This window comes from Dromiciops gliroides, chromosome 3, assembly GCF_019393635.1.
Source record: "Dromiciops gliroides isolate mDroGli1 chromosome 3, mDroGli1.pri, whole genome shotgun sequence".
In the NCBI taxonomy this organism is placed as follows: Eukaryota; Metazoa; Chordata; class Mammalia; order Microbiotheria; family Microbiotheriidae; genus Dromiciops; species Dromiciops gliroides.
This window is the reverse complement of record NC_057863.1, coordinates 271,816,885-271,836,638: the sequence shown is the minus strand read 5'-3', so window position 1 is coordinate 271,836,638 and position 19,754 is coordinate 271,816,885. Positions and strand designations below refer to the sequence as shown.

At 36.3% G+C, this 19,754-nt stretch overlaps 1 protein-coding gene across 1 annotated transcript in view; it reads left to right on the top strand.

The window, feature by feature from the left end:
• The window catches only part of HUNK (hormonally up-regulated Neu-associated kinase), a 150,932-nt gene extending 133,671 nt beyond the window's left edge, over positions 1–17,261 (top strand). Inside the window, 3 exon segments of the mRNA XM_043994873.1 lie at positions 6,514–6,691; positions 13,852–14,213; positions 14,215–17,261. Coding sequence (XP_043850808.1) covers positions 6,514–6,691; positions 13,852–14,213; positions 14,215–14,523 — 849 coding nt within the window. The 3' untranslated portion in view covers positions 14,524–17,261.
• The last annotated feature ends 2,493 nt before the right edge of the window (positions 17,262–19,754 follow it).

Here is a 19,754-nt window from a genome sequence, read left to right as displayed (position 1 = left end):
CGTTGAAGACACCGAGGTCATCCACTATATCTGGGGCCACCACCTGTCATCCCACCTTTTGTCTTGCCACTGGACTTTGAAGAAGAGAGAGTGAGGCTTTGTGCAACTCTGCTTCACTTAAATCCAATTCACTGCAAGTCAAGCTGTCACCCTATGATGTCAGTGATTGTTTTCAAAATGAAGGCCTAACAACAGCCTTGGAAAAGACCAGGCTATTGCATCCTCTGAGCTGGAGAGTGAATTTCTGCACAGTATGTTTTTTTAATTGTTCTGAAAAGAGTGAATAGGCTGTCTGAATGAGAAAAAAAAACAGTGGGGATATTGGAGAGAGAGGGACAGAGTAGCAGTACCATGGTGACTGTAGACTGTCTATCTGGCTGTCCCTTTAACCCATCCACCCCCTGCACTTTATGGAACAAAGAACTCAGGTGACAACCTTCCCTTACAAACTATACAAAAGCAGCAAAGGTTTTAAATCCCTCCCAACTCTTTCTCCCTGTGCCAAATTCTTTCTGCTTTAATCCTTTTAAACTGTTCTTTCACTGTAGTCAATAGGACTCTAAAGTTATTTCTTTCTAAATAATAATAAGAGAAGATAGGAGAGAAAAGGTGGGGACTTTCCTGAGCTCTCCCAAATCCCCCTCCAGACAACTTTAAAATAACACCTCAAAACGAATTCTGGAGCAGCAGAACTCACAAAAAGATGGGGTAAAACAATTTTCTAGCCCAAGACAACTTAGAAGGTCAGTAGGAAAGGTCTGTCTCACTGGGGTGAGAGTAGAGCTCAGTCCAGCTCAAGCAATGCCCTGGAAAGACTGCAGTAGGCCTTGGGAACAACTGAATTAGTGGCAGCAGCTTCTGGAGCTCTCAGCCCATAGATGGTAAAGTGATCAGACAATTGGTCAGAAGATTACAGGAGTCCCTTTGCTGGCATGGAGTACAGGACTCTGTTGTATTACCCATACACAGATCTGGGTCAAAGTCTTAGGCCGCAGTCTCAGATAAGAGGGAACACTTGCATACCATAATTTGTGGCCACAAGGGATCAGGGATGCTAGTCACGAGGGCAGAAAAAAGTGCTCATGGTCACTTACAGACCAGAACAAAGGCTGGGAGCATAGTAAATGCTCCTCTCCATAGATAATACCATCTTGGAAGAACTAAAGATTTACAGACTCTGAGAACTACCTCTGAAAATAGCTGCATAAAAAACCTGAAGCTCTGCCCTATGAGCAGAGCCCAACTTTGACATCAAGTTAACAGTCAAGAAATAGGCTAGGGAAATGAGCAAACAACAAAAAACAACAAAAAAGAACCTGGCCATAGAAAGTTACTATGGTAACAGGGAAAATCGAACTTAGAGGATGATAGCAAAGCCAAAACTGCTATGTCCAAAGTCTCAAAGAAAAATGTGAATTGGTCTCAGGCCTTTAAAAGACTTCATGAAAGAATTCAAAAAGGAATTTAAAAATCAAATAAGAAAGTTAGCAGAAAAAATTGGGAAAAGAAATGAAGGAAATCATGAAAAAAGTACAAGAAAATAATGAAAAAAGAATCAACAGCTTGATAAAGGAGGCACCAAAAAATACTGAAGAAAATAATACCATAAAAAACAGAATAGGCCAAATGGAAAAAGATGTACAAAGATTTACTGAAGAAAAGATCTCCTTCAGAAGTAGAATTAACTAGATGGAAAAGGAGGTACAAAGCTCAGTGAAGAAAATAATTCTTCAAAAATTAGAATTGGGCAAGTGAAAGCTAATAACTTTACAAGTTATCAAGAAACAATAAAACAAAATCAAAAAATGAAAAAAATAGAAGAAAATATGAAATATCTCATTGAAAAAACAACTGACCTGGAAAACAGATAAAGGAGAGCTAATTTAGGAATTACTGGACTACCTGAAAGCCATAATTTAACAAAAGAGCCTGGACATCATCTTTCAAAAAAATTATCAAGGAAAACTGTCCTAATATTCTAGAACAAGAAGGTAAAATAGAAAATGAAAGAATCCACTGATCACCTCCTGAAAGATCCCAAAATGAAAACTCCCAGAAATATTATAGCCAAATTTCAGAGCTCCTAGGTTAAGGAGAAAATGTTGCAAACAGCCAGACAGGAATAATTCAAATATCATGGTGCCATGGTCAGGATAACACAAGATTTAGCAACTTCTACTTTAAAGGATCAGAGGGCTTGGGATATGATATTCTGGAGGGCAAAGGAACTAGTATTATAACCAAAAAGTAAAACTAAGTCTAATCCTTCGGGGGGAAAATGGATATTTAATGAAATAGAGGTCTTTTAGGCATTCCTGATGAAAGGACCTGAGATGAAGAGAAAATTTGATTTTCAAATACAAAACTCAAGAGAAGCTTAAAAAGGTAAATAGGAAAGAGAAATCATAAGGGATTCAAGGTTAAACTGTTTACATTCCTACATGGGAAAATGATACTTACAAGTCCTAAGAACTTCATTATTAGGGCATTTAGAAGAAGTATACATAAACAGAGGGCATGGATATGAGTTGAATATGATGTAATGATATCTAAAAAATAAAATTAAGGGGTGAGAAAGAGGAATACACTGGGAGAAGGGAGAAGGGACAGGTAGGATGGCATAAAATATCACATAAAGGAGGTACAAAAGAGCTTTTACAGTGGAGGAGAAGATAAGGGAAATAGGGGGAACTTTTAAACCTTACTAATCAGAATTGGCTCAAAGAGAAAATAACATACACACTTAGTTGGGTATAGAAATCTACAGATATGTGGGAGGGAGGAGAGAATAAGAGAAGAAAAAGACAGGCTGATAGAAGAGGGGGCAGATTAGGGAAGGCAGTGATCAGAAGCAAAACACTTTCGAGGATGGTCAGGGTGAAAGGAGAGAGAGAAGGAGTAGGATAAATGGGGTAGGAATAGGATCAAGGGAAATACACAGTAATTATAATTGTGAAAAAAATTTTATAGCAGATTTCTTTTATAAAGGCCTTATTTCTAAAATATATAGAGAGAGCTGAGTAAAATTTGTAAGAATACAAGTCATTCCCCATTTGATAAAAGGTCCAAGGATATGAAGTAGTTTACCAATGAAGTAATCAAAGTTATCTGTAGTCCTATGAAAAATACTCTAAATTACTATTGATTAAGGAAGTGCAAATTAAAACAACTCTGAGCAATCACCCACACCTATCAGATTGGCTAATATGACAAAAAAGGAAAATGACAAATGTTGGAGAGGGTGAAAGAAAATTGAGAAACTAATGTACTGTTGGTGGAGTTTTGAATTGATTCAGCTGTTTTGGAGAGCAATTTGGAACTATGCCCAAAGGTCTATAAAACTATGCATATTCTTTGACCCATCAATACCACTGCATGGTCTGTACACCAAGTAAATAAAAAATAATAATAAAAGGAAAAGGACCTTTATATATAAAAATATTTGTAGCAACTTTTTTTGTGTGGTGGTGGCCAAGTATTACAAATGAAAGGCTGCATGACCCTGGGCAAGTCACTTAACCCTCATTGCCACACAAAAAAAAAAAAAGAAAAGAAAGAAAGAAAGAAAGAAATGAAAGGGATGTCCATCAATTGAGGAATGACAGAACTAGTATATGATTATGATGGAATAATATATCGTTCTCTAAGAAATGAGCAAAACATTCTCAGAAAAATCTGAAAAGACTTACATGAATTGATTCAAAGTGAAATGAACAGAACCAGGAAAATGTTGTACACAGTAATAGCAATATCATATGATGATCAACTATGAATGACAGCTATTTTCAGCAATACAACGAACCAAGAGAATTCAGAAGGATTCATGGTGAAAAATGCTATCCACCTCCAGAGAAAGAATTGATAAGAGTCTGAATGCAGATTTTTTTTTTGGGGGGGGAGGCAATTGGGGTCAAGTGACTTGACCAAGGCCACATGGCTAGTAAGTGCCAAGTGTCTGAGCCCGTATTTGAACTCAGGTACTCCTGACTCCAGGGCCAGTGCTCTATCCACTGCACTACCTAGCTGCCCCCTGAATGCAGATTGAAGCACACTTTTAAAAACTTTATTTTTCTTGCTTCTTCAGATCTTTTTAGCCTATGCTTTCTTTCACAACATGTCTAATATAGAAATATGTTTTGCTTGACTGCTCATATATAACCTATATCAAATTACTTGCCTTTTCACTTAGGAGACAGGGGAGGGAGGGAAAGAATTTAGAATTCAAATTTTTTTAATGAATGGTAAAAATTTTACATGTAATTGACAGAAAAATAAATTAGAATACAAGCAAAAATAAATAAATAAGTTAAGATAAGAAAATTTTTTTATTTTGTAGTTTTTAATTCCCTACAGAAAGTAAAAATGAGGAGATGGTTGTAGCTAATCTGAATACACAAGAATTTAAATTGGTCAGGGACTAACTTTGTCCTAATGGCCAGACAGATTCTCATCTGGAGGCTTTAAAGTCAAAATATTTTATTAATAACTTAGATATTCTTTAAAAAAAAAAAGCAAAGAAAAAAAAACCTTGTGTTTTAATCCTGCAGACTAAAACAAATTATTATAACAAGGTATGACTTGGTACAACATTTGACAGGTAAAAACACTCAATACTTGATTTCATTTAAGGTGATTAAAATTTATTGGTTTTGTTAACCAACATAGCAAAAAGACTATGGCAAAAATGTGTTTTTGGAGCTTTTGCTAATAAACAGCTTACTGCTAGGGAAAAAAATCATCCAGGCAAAATCTTCAGCCTTTGACAAAGTGAAAAAGTCAGATAGGAAAGGGCCATCAGTCTGTCAATAAAACAGGTATAGTTTGGGAGGAATGTGTTCTGCTCTTGTTTTGTTGGGAAAGGGGAAAAGCCCGCTTTGGCCAAACTTTGTTCTCTTATTATAAGTGTGTTAAATCTCCTAAAGAATGATTCTGTATATTATGGGATTGGAGATTCATAAATTGAAAGGTAAATGGGAGTAAAAGGGGCATGTAACTCCCTTAAATATATATATACATATATATATATATGCATATACACATACACACACACGTACATATACATATATATGATTAAATATATCAGTTATATACCTCTAAGAATTGTTGTGGTTGTTTGTCCTTTGTTCTTGAAAAATAAAGGAAGTGATGTCATGACTTTCTGGGGCATCTAGGTGGTAGAGTGGATAAAGCACTGGTACTGGAGTTAGGAGGACCTGAGTTCAAATCCCACCTCAGACATTTACTAACTGTGTGACCCTGGGCAAGTCACTTAATCCAAATTTCCTTAAGCATCTGGGGCCATCTCCAGTAATCCTGATCTATATCTTGCCATTGGACCCAGATGGCTCTGGAGGGGAGATTGAGGCTGGTGAGTTTGCACAGCCCTCCCTAACTTAAATCCAATTCACTACAAGTCATGACATCACCTCCTGACATCATGGCCCTATTTCATGATCCTCTTCAAGAACAAAGGACAAACAACAATAACATGACTTTCAATGAATTGGATTTAAGTGAGGGAGGGCTGTGCAAACTCACCAGCCTCAATCTCCCCTTCAGAGCCATCTGGGTACAATGGCAAGATATACAACAGGATGACTGGCCTCAGATGTTTGAGGCAATGGGGCTTAAGTGAATTGCTTAGGGTCTCATAGCTAGTGTCTGAGATAAGACTTGAACTCAGGTCCTTCCTACTCCAGGGTCAGTGCTCTATCCACTCCACCACCTAGCTGCCCCACCCCTAAGAATAGTGAATAGAGAAAGGTCTAGCCTTTCTACCCACACCAAAGTCTAATATCTAGGATCTCGTTGCTCAGTCATTTCAGTCATGTTTAAATCTTCATGGCCCCATTTGGGGTTTTCTTGGCAAACATAATGGAGTGTTTTGACATTTCCTTCTCTATCTCCCTTTATTGATGAGGAAACTAGGGCACACAGGGTTAAGTGGCTTCTCCAAGCTCACACAGCTAACAAGTATCAGGATTTGAACTCAGGTCTTCTTAGACTCCAGGCCCAACACTCAATCCACCATGCCACTTAGCTGCTATCCAAGATCTTACAGAGCAACTAATTTGTAGTCATAATTTTGCTGTTCATTTCCTTGACTCTCCTTAATGCATATTGGTTTAAAGTAAATTAGAAGCTTTTAAATTTAGTGTTGCCCTTGCAAAGGAAATGCTATAAACAGAATCTCAGGGCATCACTTTAAAGGCAGATGGTACATCTGTGATAGCCTAGATTTATATGTCCTTACTTTCAATCAGTATGACCCAGAATAAATGACCTCATGAGAATGGCCTTGCCCTTGGATGGAATTTCTTGAAACAGCATGATTCAAAGGATCCTGAGAGCACAGGGTAGCAGAATTTCAAGGGACATTTAATGCCCTGGATCAACTATGACTTCTTTTTCTTTCTTTAAATATAGTCCATAGTGTGACTCATTTTTTTCTGTTTTAAAGAGGATTCAAATTGATTTTCTATATGTGTGCATTTCTCTCTTTTTTATTTGAAGGACAAAAAACTTAAAGAACAAGAGAAGAAAGGGGATTTTCTTCATCGACCATTTCCAAAAACACTAGATAAGAACCTGACTTCATACAAGCAGCCATCGGCTTGTCTCGTCACACAGATTCAAAACACCAAAGCCAGAAAGGACCAGAAAGCTGCCAAGCCTAGTTTTCCAGAAAAAGGTTAGTCAAAAGCAATTTGCTTCATCAGTTGATCTAGGTGTCTTTATTGAATGCCTTCCATATGTCCAGTGTTGTCCTTGGTGCTATTAAGATATAGAAGTATAAAGCATAGTTGCTACCCTCACAGTTGAAAACAGTCTTATTGAGGAGATGAGGTTAAGGCACATAAAACAGAGCAAAAATACATGTCTAACTGTGTTGCCAATTATATGTACAACAGAAGGTCAAAGAAGGGAGATATCTGTGTGGGCTGGAGAAGTTAGAGGCTTTATGGGGAGGCAAAACTTGAAGGATTAGCGGGGAGGGCCTTAAGTAAGGAAACAGCATGAGCAAAAGCAAAGAGGCAGGAATGAGCATGGGGTATTGGGAACAGGGAGATTGGTCTACAAAGGAGATGTTTTTTTAGCTGGGAGATTTGCCAGAGCCCCTAAATCACTCCTCATATCATACCACTTAGGCAGCTGCCTACACTAGGCCATTAAAAGAAGCCATTTATACCTACAATATATATTTGGTAAGAAAAAAATAGAAATGGATTATGTTGCAAATTGAGCTTGAAACCTATTTTTTTTATTACAAGCAAATTTGTGAGCTTTCCCCTTTCTTTTCTGGCACAAATTGCAAATTAGGAATTTTACATTAATTAAATATTAATAATGAATAAAGTTTGCAGGCCTCCATCAGTCACGGACGACCATGAATAACATTTATATACTACTTTAAGGTTGTTCTTAAAATATCATTTTACCTTTATCTTGTTCTTTTCATTTATTTTAACTTTTAAAATGCTTTATTGATACTTTTTTTTTAGTGAGGTAATTGGGGTTAAGTGACTTGCCCAGGGTCACACAGCTTGTAAGTGTTAAGTGTCTGAGGCCGTATTTGAACTCAGGTACTCCTGACACCAGGGCCGGTGCTCTATCCACTGCGCCACCTAGCTGCCCCAATACTTTGTTTTTCAATAACTATTACAGCCAACAAGCCATGTTCCTCCTTATACCCCACCCCCCTCAAGTAAAAGTCTTCCCTTGTACCAAATATGTATAATTAAGCAAAGCATGTCACCATATTGGCTATATCTGAGAATATGTATCTAATTCTGTAGCAGATAAAAGTAGTTTTCTACTAAGAAATGTGAGAGGTTTCATTTTCTATCTTTTGAAATCATAATTGGTTGTTCCTATAGTTAAAGTTCTTTCAGAGTTGTTTCCCCTCATGTTATTGTGGTCAAACACATAAATTGTTCTCCTGGTTCTGCTCACTTCATTTTACATCAGTTCATAGTGCCCTTCCATATATCTCTGAATCCATAATAGCCTTCATTTCCATCGCATTAATGTTATGACAATTTGTTCAGCTGTTCCTTAAATGAATATCCACTTTGTTTATAACTATTTACTATAGTAAAAAGTGCTGCTTTAAATATTATTGTACACATAGGTCCCTTCCCTCTATCCCTTACCTACATGATAGTAATAAGGATGGGGACTGTACCTACAATTTCACAGGTATAGGGAATTCCTAGGTGAAGAAGCATAAATTAATTTTCTATATATAATGCAGGTCATCCCCTCCTAGGTAACCCTCAGAGAATTGCACTTAAAAATTAAATTGTTTGATGTCTTATTCAGGTATTTTATATTTTACAAATATGAATTTGTTAACTTACCCATTTTACCAATATGTGATTGGACAAAATGATATCTAACAATTCTCTTGTTTATTCTTCATTGGTTGTGATTTCTCCATTTATATATTTTTTATATTGGTGATTTGATATTTCCTCTTTAAAAGTCAAATTAGCTAATGGTTTTTCTACTATATTATCTCTTTTAAAACCTAAAAATTTTATTTGTTCATCATTTTTTTTTCAGTTTATATCTCTTAAATTTTCAGGTTTGTGTGTTTGTGGCTTTTTTAGCTTCTTTCTGTCTTTTGTTAATTAATATGTTTAGAGATGTAACTTTCCCTCCCTTAGAATAGCTTTGGCTGCATCTCACAGGTTTCTTTAATGTTCATTCTAATTTTATTTGATAAAATTTTCTATCATGTCTATAATTTGTTGTTTTACTCACACGCTCTTTTATCTCCATTTAGGCCTTCTTTTCTTCAAATTACATTTCTTGATTATGATTTTGTGTTATGCTCAGTAATGGGTGCATTTGATTTTTCTACATTTATTTGTTGCGTGCCTTGCAGACCTGAAATACATATATTCCTTTTAATTCCCATTCAGCAATCACCAGAAAACTATCATATTCAGTCTTTCTAAAATGTTATTGAAATTTTTAACTTCTTTCCATGCTTAAGTTTTATTTAAATATGTCTAAATAAGAAAAGAACAAATTAAGGTTCTCCAAAATTTCTGTTTTGTCTGGTTTTTCCTGAAGTTCAATTAGACTGTCCTTTAAATGTTTCTATGCTTCATATTGGGTACATATATATTTATATTACTTCATTTTCTATGTTATCTTTAAACAAAATATACTTTCCCTGCTTATCTCCTTTTACAATTTCTATTTCCATTTTCACTGTTCTCTTGTATGAGATCATGATTGCCACACCTACTCTTTTGGATTAACTGAAGATATAATATATTCTGCTGAAGATATAATACATTCTGCTAATCTTTCATCTTAATTCTGGGTGAAACTTTATGTCCCAAGTGTTTTGGAAGAAAAGGAAAAGTTATTGATTGAATGATTAAGTACTTAGTATATCCCAGGAACAGTGTTAAGAGCTGGAGATAACAAATACAAATAAAAAGAAAAAAATTCCCTGTCCTCAAGGAGTTTTCATTCTAATGGAGGAAGACAAGACACAAAAAGGAGCTGAAAAGCACAGTGGGGGAGATGGGATGAAGGTACTTGGCAAATGGGGGCAGGGGTGATTTCGAAGTCTGGAAAATCATCTGTAGGGCTGAAAGGGGAAGGTTGGGTTCCAGGAGGGAACTCATTACTGAGAAAAAAACGAAAGCCTTGTGGAGGGATATTCCATGGTGATTAAGGAGGAAAGTTCCAGAATAAGAGAAAAGTAGAGGCATGATTTTGAAATCTGTAAGGTCAAGAATAGGGTCAGTAGGAGAATGTTAAACAATATATTGTTAAATTTTGCTTTCTATTCCAATCAGCCACTTTCCTCTGTTTTATGGATATTCTCACCTCATTCACATCCATGGAAAGGATTATTAGTTTTGTTTTTTGTTTTTTCCCTTTCATCATATCCTTACTTTGTCTGCCTCCAGCTCCTTTTATAAGGAAAAAGAACAGTGAAATAAATGTATTGACATTAACAATTCAGTTATTCAGTTGTTGTTTTTCAATTGTATCTGATTTTTTTATGACCCCATTTAGGGTTTTCATGACAGAAATACTGGTGTGGTTTGCCATTTCCTTCTCCAGCTCATTTTATATATGAGGAAACTAAGGCAAATGAGGTTAAGTGATTTACCCAAGGTCACACTGCTAGTAAGTTTCAGAGACCAGATTTGTACTCATGAAGATAAGTCTTCCTGATTCCAGGCCCAGACGCCTAGCTACTACTGGGATTAATAATACTTATCTATAATTGAAATAGTCTGATCTTACCCCTTTGTCCTTCCTCTATTAACCCAGCCCATATGTAAGTTGCTGGATCTTAATCCTTTTCTCATTTTAAGCTCCATTGTAAAAGAAGGGAGTCTTTTTTTGTTTATTTGTTCCTGATTATTTCTTCTTCCATTCTACCCAGTCTTTTAAATCCCTCTCTTCCTTCTCCCTGTCTCCTACAATTTCACAACTGATTTTGATGTATTTCTACACTCCATTCTTCATGTGTTTGTTCAGTCTTCCTTCTCCACTTTCAGATAAGAGTAAAGTTCATAAAATAGTTGCATCCTTTTACCCCTGTCTCCATGTTTATATATTCTTATTGTGATGCAGACCTATCATGAAGAATAGTAAGTGCTTCCCTCTTTATCACTTCTTCCTTTCTGTATGCCTTTCCCCTTTGTTTTTCTTTACTCTCTTAAATCAAACAGAATATCACCAGACTCTCCTCAACACTTACGGTTTTCTTTGGCTCTTAAAAAAAGATGAGATTTCGAAGGGATAATGATCTTTTTCCCTATTAAGATTTACATCTAATTATTATTGCTATCTCTCAAATTGCTCAAAAATACTTACCTTTCTAGGTTTCTCTTATCTCTCTTTGTGTAAAAAAGGAGGGAAAGTCTGGAGCCCATTTCTGTTTTTTCTCAAAAGGAATGCTTTAAAGTCTTCTATTCTATTTTTCCCCATTTTCTTCTCTATAGCATTATACTTATTTTTCAGGGATAACTTATTCTTGGTTGTATAGCTAGGTATTATGGAATTTACCACACTTATAGGTCACTCTTTAGCCTGCTACATGATTTCCCGCCCCCCCCCATTTTTGTCTTTGTTATATAAAATTTACAGTTTCATGCATTGGATGTTTTCTTTCTAATTAATAAAAGTATAACCTCTTTTTATTGATTAGTTAATTAAGTCCCCATTAAATATTAAGTATCATTTATTTAATGTACTGGAGAATTCTCCTTTCCTAATAGTAGTTAGTCATATACAATTTATGAACAAATAAAAATGAGTAACAAAATATCAAAATTAGTCACCTCAAATCCTCACTATAAAAGCAAATGACTCTTCTTCACTTGTGAAAACAAGTTCCACATCATTCATTTTCTCTCAAAGACACCGAATAAACATTTATGGTTTCTTCCAAATATATAGTTTCTTCTCAAAAAAATCCTCAAAATAAAGGTGAAAACATCTTCATCTGAAAAGAGTTGTTTCATCTGCTTTACCTCTTTCTTTTCCAGCTTCTTTCCAACATTCTTTGCCAGACTCATTTCCTTCCCATAGATCAAAAATCCCAAACACACATTCTTTTCCTGACTTCATAGGCCAAGGCAGTAAGACACTTTTTCAATTGATTCCCTGTCAGCACGAACCATTTTTTCTCAACATCCCATTTGGATTTCAAAGATACTGTACCAATACCTATAATTTCTTTGAGAAGCTTTTATGAACTAACAGTTGTAGGAATTTTTCTTCTATTTTTTGGGATATCTTATTCCAAGATTTGCTTTCTCTAAGATAAGTTGCTGCCAAATTTTATGTTATCCTGAGTATGTTTCTTTGGTACTTGATTCTTTCATACTTTCTTCCTGGTTTCTTGTGAGACTTTTTCTTTGACTTGAAATCTCTGGACTGTGGCTATGATATTTATGAGCATTTAATTTGGAGTTTCTTTCATAGAATTACAGAATTTTAAATTTGGAGGGGCTCTCAACAGTCATATGGTCCAGCCTAAAAAACAAAGAAATACCCAATTGTAACATACCCCCAAATTCATCATCCAACCTCTATTAGAAGACCTCCAAGGAGAAAGAGCCCATTAACTATCAGAGCAATCTGTTGCATTTTGGGACAGCTCTAATTGTTAGGAAGTCTTTCCTGACATCAAACAATAATTTAGCCTCTTTTGAACTTCCACACTTTGCTCTTGCTTCATACTCTGGAACCAAGAAGAACACTTCTAATTCCTCCCCAATATGACTACCCTTTGAAGATTAAACATCACTATTATGGCTCTCCTAAGTCTTCTTTTCTCATATCATGCACTGCAGGCCCTCCATCATCCTGGTTACCATCTTCTGGATACATTCCTATTTATCAATGTCCTTTATAAACTTTAAAGTCCAGAAATGAAAATATTACTTGAGATTGGATCTGATGAGAGCAGAGTACAATAAGACTAACACCTCCTCTATTGTTGGAAGCTACACTCTTCAATGCGTCTCAATACCTCTTTTTGGGTTCCACATCATTTTGTTGACTTATTATGCTGACTCTGCAGTCTCACAGATCTTTTTCAATGAAGTTGCTATCTATCCATGAACCCCCCCCATCTTATACTTAAAAGACTGATTTTTTTCCAGTCAAAGTTCAAGGCTTATAATTATCTCTATTGGATTTCATTTTTATTAGATTAAACCCATAGCTTTAGTCTGTCAAGTGTGTTTCCCCATTTTCTTTTGTAAAAAGATATTTTGTTGTCCTATCATACACATTTTAGAAACTAGTTTACCACCAAAATAGAAATTCTGAAAATCAAAGAGAGAAACAAAATTGAAAACAAAAGAAAAAACCTATTCAATTATAAATAATACTAAGGGCTAGAGTTTAGGGTTTTGTTTTGGTTTTTAACTAATAGACATACCATTTGCTAATCTGATTTTTTAAAAAGAAAGAAAAGTCAAATTGTTAATATCAAAAATAAAAAAGGATAACACACAATAGATGAAGAGGAAATAAAGGAAATGATTGAAAACTTTTGCCCAATTAGATGCCAGCAAAAAAAAAAGATTGTCAAAACAATTAATTTTATTTGTGCAATTTGTAATCATAACAACTTTAGAAGACTGATGATGGAACATACTTTCTGCCTCTTGGATAAGAGGTGATAGAATATAGGTGCAACATAAATTTGTTTTGCTTAAATATAATTATCTGTTAAAGGGAAAGCTTTTATTTAGGAGGGTTTGGGGGTGTGGACTTAGGAAGATTAAGTTGTGAGGAAGGAAGGAAATAAGGAAGGAAGGTGGAGAGAAAGAGAGAGGGAGGGAGGAAGAAGGAAGGAAAGGAGAAAGAGAGAGAAAGAGAGAAAGAAAAAAAGAAAGAAGGAAAGAAGGAAGGAAGGAAGGAAGGAAGGAAGGAAGGAAGGAAGGAAGGAAGGAAGGAAGGAAGAATCATACAAACATGTTAAAAATAGAAGAGATCAAAAGAAAGTTCAGATGGGGACCCAGAAAAGCAAGGCCATATACTATAGACAGTAGAAATTCTGTATACATTATTATTACAATAATATATAATTATCATGATTGATATACTATATATGTTAAAAGGTATATGAATATATATTAAAGTATATAATAGATTCATGGTTTCTTATTCAATCTTATTTTTCTGGCCTTTATATGTGGAAATGTTCATTTTTGTTGACTAACTTGTAATTTATAATTTTTTTGAAAAGAAGAAAAAAGTTATTTTCTATTTCTTCCTGTCTTCAATTATCCTGTTGATATCAGTCAATTTCAGGCACTTATGGCTTTTTCTATAATTTGATTTTCTTGATTGCAGATTCATTTCGTGGCCTTAGCCCCTTCCACGAAGCTGCTATAGGAGCCAAGACTGGGTGTATTGCTTCTTGTTCCTTGGAATATCTTGAAATTCAGCATCCCAGGACCCCAAGAATTACGAAGAAGCAGGAACTTCATCAGCAAGAAACTGCAAGCATGGGAATCCAGTCAAAGGACAATCATTTAATCCTAGATGTTGTACGTTCCTTTGAATCTGTTGATCGAGAGGACCAAATAGAACTTCTCTCTCCAACTCATCACTATAGGATTTTGAGTTCACCAGTGAACATTTTACGAAGAAACTCTAATGAGAGGACATTATCCCCAGTCTTACCATTGGGGAGCATCTCCCCTAGCAAAGTTCCCCCCCCATTCTACTCCAGTCTCTTTTGCCTATGAAGAAAAAAATAGTCCTTCTAGGGAAGAGGGTATGTGTTCCCCTCCAGCAGTTTCCGCTAATGGCACCACCACACATCCTCTGGGGAGTCCAAATTGTGTGAAAAGTAGGGGCAGGTTTCCCATGATGGGAGTTGGACAAATGTTGAGAAAGAGAAATCAGACTATTCAGTCATCCACTGACAAGCCTTTGGAGGCCCGGCTGCCTCCATTACATCAGATTAATCCAGGAAACATTTCATTTGATACCAATGATGGTGTGAAAGGCCAATGTTAACTTAGGTCATCAGAGTTCTAGTGTCTCTTTGGATTTGGAAGTTTCACCACAAAGGGAAAATATTGCTACATAGCTCTGCATATCTGCCAGAGTGTTGTTGTGTCTGGGGAATCTTATATTGATTGTCTTTCACAGGCTCACTTTATGAGATGATAGATAAGCTCTTCCTATATTTTGTGTTTTTTAAAAAAAAGCTGAAGTTCATCAGTGTCTTTGAAGCCTGCACAGTGAAACCTATTTCCCTGAACATCAGAAAAGTGGGTTTTTGTGGTTTTATTTTTTTGGGGGGGGGGAGTGGGAGGGGGGGGAATTTGATATAAATAATTGTCAATCTGAATCATTCAACCCCTCCTCCTTCATCACCATCCCCCTTGGGAGTAAGAATTTCTTTGTATTGACAGTCCATGTGTATCAAATTAACCAGATAATTGCTAGGTTTGTGCTTAATTTTGTGTTATGTAGACACTGCCAACATCTATGTGTTTCTGAGTGGAATCCTTTCATTCTACTATATGTCATAATCATGTGTAAAACAGTTATATTGAAAGAGCATTCAGTTGGCAGAAAAGTTTGATTCACAAAAGCTTTCTATTTTTAGTGAAGTGGTCCTTGCTTTTATAATGGAATGAATCCATGACAATGTCAGGGCATTCCAGTAAGATAAGAACACGAGAGTTCATTGCTCTGATTTATTGACAGAGGATATCAGAATTAAGAGAAACAGGCAACCTTGATGTACTGTTGAGCCACAGATGCAAGACAGAGCCACCTCCCCAAAGGAAGGGCTATTTTACTGAGAATGAACCAAATTTCAAGAATTAAGATAAAAAAGAAGACAGGAACTCTGCTCTCAGTAGCAAGGTTTTGCCAAATGTTTCTGCTATAGTTGTTTGGTTTTAAGGTGCTTGAGCCTCCTCCAATCCCTACCTGAAAATAGTTAATGGGTGAATCATTTCTTTTTCCTTTAAAATGTTTTTAATATGAAATTAATATCAGCAAACAGACAAAGAGCAGAAGAGGATTGTATATGTAACTGTGAACTTCTGTTAGTACAGTTTGTGTTTTAACATGGTAGTGGCAAAAATGTCCTGTTTGTGTCCCTTTTTGAAATTCCTTCTGCTCTTATGTGTACTTTTTAATGTTTCATTGTTAGCACCCCCCACCTTTTTGCATTTCTATCACTATTCACTGATGCTCTCCCCACCTCAGCTTCCAAAATAGCAAACCATTCCTCTACGAACGAAATTTTCATCATGAGATACTGAACACAAATAGCGTAACTGTTTTAGAAGTTGTTTGGTAATCTAAAAAAAATTGATTCTATTAAACTCACCATGGTTTCATTGGGAACTTTTAAAAGGTTGCTAGTGGTCATCACAGTCCTTGAAATGGAAGGGACCTTACCAACTGCTTCATCTTACAGAGGAGGAAACTGAGAGCATACAGGTAGTAAGAAAGAACTGGAATCCAGTCTTCTTTTGGCTAGGCAACAAGGTGGTGCAGTAGATGATAGAGTGCTGGGCCTGGAGTCAAAAAGACCTGACTTCAAATCTGACCTTAAATACTTAAGAGCTGTGTGACCCTAATTAAGTCATTTAATCTGTCTGTGTCAGTTTCCTTAACTGTAAAATGGAAATAATAGTCAACATTCCTCCTAGGGTTGTTATGAGGATCAGATGAAGTTTGTAAAGCATCTGACACATAGAAGACTAGCTATGGCCTATGTCTATCCATTTTGAGTTCCTGGATGATGGGTGGTTTGCAGGGGTTTTGGGGGGGAGGGTGTTAATCTCCTGCATTTGTGGGTTCTGACACACCCATCTTTTAACAGGCTAGCTTGGGACATTCCAGAATGTTTCTCAGACATTTGCAACTGGTTCCATCCAAAGGAACGCTAAAGCAGAATTCTCATAGCCAGAAGGCTAAACCCTCACCATAGCAGTGTTATTTCTAGACTGCCAAGGAGGATAGCACATTCTAGAACAGAGCTGTCTGTTGTGAGCTGTGAAAACAAATTTACCAGGCCTATGCCATATTTAAATGCATCATCTCCTTTGAAGTACTGCTTTTGTGGGGAGGGGAGGAGAAGCAAGGGGGGAGGGAAGACAATAAGTTTTAGTTTTCATTTTTTCCCCAAACAGATTTGCCGAGAATTTAAAAAGATTGAACCAAAGCTGTGTACATTGAGGATTTTGTCTGGGCTGTATCAATCTATCTTCACTGTATCTGATTATTTCCAGCTTAAGCTCCTTGCTTTAGTTACTTTCTCCTCTTAGCTGTTGATTTTGCTGTTGCTTCATGGAATCATAAATAGACCCTGGCACTTCGGGGGAGACAATTGGTAATCAAAGGAGAGTGAACAGAGTTAGGACACAAATGTGATTAGCTCAACATAGGTGTTGGATAACTTGGACAGATGGGTCACAGGCTCAGGGAAAGTCCTTTGCCTGTTGGATAATGTTAATCATGAGTCAGAATCCCATCTGTGAATGAGTACTCTACTAAAAACAAGTCCGGGGCCTTATCTTCTTTTAGTAAACAGGCAGAGAATCTCTAAAACAATGTGGGAAGGTGGTGGGTATTGAGATATTGTTCCCATCCCACTGACCCTGAAAGAACTCATATTCTACTGGGAGATACAAGTTTTCCAATAAGGAAATACAAGGAAATAGAGAAATAAATAGAAAATTATATGGAAAGGACACAAACACTTGGGGAATCAGGAAAGCCCGCTGACCCTAGAAGGATCTAAAGTTGTAAAAAGTGTAGGTGAGAAGAACACTGAGGCACTAGGCTTCTTGTGCAAAAGCATGGAGGTGGAGACATATGTGTTTACAAGGATCTGCAAATAAGTTAAGTTGTCTGGAAGGTAGGTACATGTGAAGGAAATGTGTAACATTTAACAAATGCTTTTTAAAATTAATTGAATTAAAGGATTAAAAATTCTAGTTAATATTGTGCATCAATAATATTAGTCTTCTTATTGGTCCCTTAGACTGTTGAAACATACCATCTCCTATCCTTCCCCATATTTCTTTTTTGGTTTTTTTTTTGTGCAGGGCAATGAGGGTTAAGTGACTTGCCCAGGGTCACACAACTGGTAAGTGTCAACTATCTGAGGCAGGATTTGAACTCAGGTCCTCCTGAACCAAGGCCAATGCTTATCCACTACCACCTAGCTGCCCCGTGCTCCCCATATTTATTAAGCCAAACAGGAGTTTCGGCAATAAAAATTCATAAACTACTTTCTTTTCCCTTGTGTGAGTCCCCTCTAGACAGGCTCCTAAATTTTCAGGTGTCATGAAGCTGAGGGGTATAGTTAAACATGTTTTTTGACAGACTCTGGATCAAAAAAAAATCTTTAATGAGCTAAAGCAATGGACCAAAACTTGTAAGATAAAATACAATAGGAATAAATGTAAAGGTCTGGCCTTTGGGCTTCAAAAAAAATCGCTTCACAAGTGTAAGATAGGGGAAGTATGGCCACACAACAGTTCATATGAAAGAGATATGGGAATTGAAAAGATTGCAAACTCCAAATCAAAATAATAGTGTGCATGACAACCAGAAATATTAATGCTTTTCTAGGCTATTTTTTAAAAAAAGGCATAGTATCCAAGAACAAAGGGAGGTGATACTCTCCCTGTACTGGGCCCTGGTTGGACCGGTCTTGTGGATTTTATTACGTACAAGGACCATAGTTTAGGGAGAACATTGCTAAAAAAATGGAACATTTAAAAGGAAGATGACCATGAAGGTGAGAAGATTAGAAACTATGCCTTATCAGAAACTGAGATTATTAGCAAAGAAGATACTGAGGAGGTACAAAGGATCATAGATTTAGAGATAGAAGGGACCTTAGTGACCCTCAAGGTCAACCCAATCATTTTATACCTTAGGAAACTGAAGCAAAGAGAGGTCAAATAACTTGCCCAGAATCCCGCAGTTAGCAGTTGCATAAACTGGAATTTGAACCCAAGTCTTCTTGACTCCAAGAACAGTATATTGTCTATATTCAAAAAATATTTAGGGCCATTATATAAAAGAAAGAATAGGTTTATTCTTCTTGGATTTAGGGAAGAATAGCACTTGGGGGAAATCAAAGAAAATAGATGGTGATTACTGTCCAAAAGTAAAGTGGACTGCCATGAGAAGAAATTATATCCCTCTCATTAGAGGATTTTCAGGATGGAGTAAGCATTTGTCATCCATATTGTGGAAGGGACTTTTATTCATCTTGTTGGATTAAGGTAGACCCTAAAGTCCTTTCCAACTTTTACATCCTGTGATTCTAAACTACATTTTGGGGAGGGGGAATTATATTTGATCTACTTTCTGTTATTTCTGTTATACACATCCAAATTAATCTCAGAACTTCCCAGTTGACAGTTTGGGGTTTTTTTTAAAGAGAAGGGAGAGCAAAGTTAATAATGGGGAAATTGATATAAGGAACTCCTAGGTGATAAAACTCTCTTTACCATTCCAGATAAGCATCCGCTTTGCAAGCTATTATCTTAGAAAGTTGTCTATAGCACTGACAATTTAAGTGACTTGCCAAAGAGGTAACCAGCCAGTAGGCATCAGAAGCAGACTTGAACCATCTTCCTGGCTCTCTGGGACCACATTGCTAATAATAGTAATAATAAGATCCCTCCAGCTGACATGGAGTATTTGTTTGTAAATCAGCGAAGAAACTTTTTGGCTATTTCCAGTTGCAACCATAGTTACATTTCTATAGGATTCCAAGATTTACAAAAAAAAAAAAATGCTTTGGTTTTTTTTGCTCATGACAACCTTGCAAGATAGGGAGAGCAAGTATCAGTCCTATTTTACATCAAGGAAATAAGGCTTAGAGAGTTTAAATAAAGATTAATCTATGGTTACACAACAATTTTTAGTGTTGGGAACCAGACTAAAACATAGTTCTCATGAGTCCAAATCTTTCACCCCATACTTCCTCTCTATTACTTTTTTATAAGTTTGCAATGTGTGTGCCAGTAAATTCTGTGAATTCCTTTTCTCCCTTAAATATAACCTAGTAGGTATGCTTTTTTATACTTGTTCATAAAAACCCATGTGGTGTTGTCAATATAAGAACATTCCAAACATACTTGAGAAACAAGCCCAGATTCCTGTGTAATGGACTGTTACAAATGATAACTTCATTTGAACTTAGGTTTATTCTGAACTCCATGAAAGGTGGTGGGGTCAGGAGGAGGGAGGTACGATCG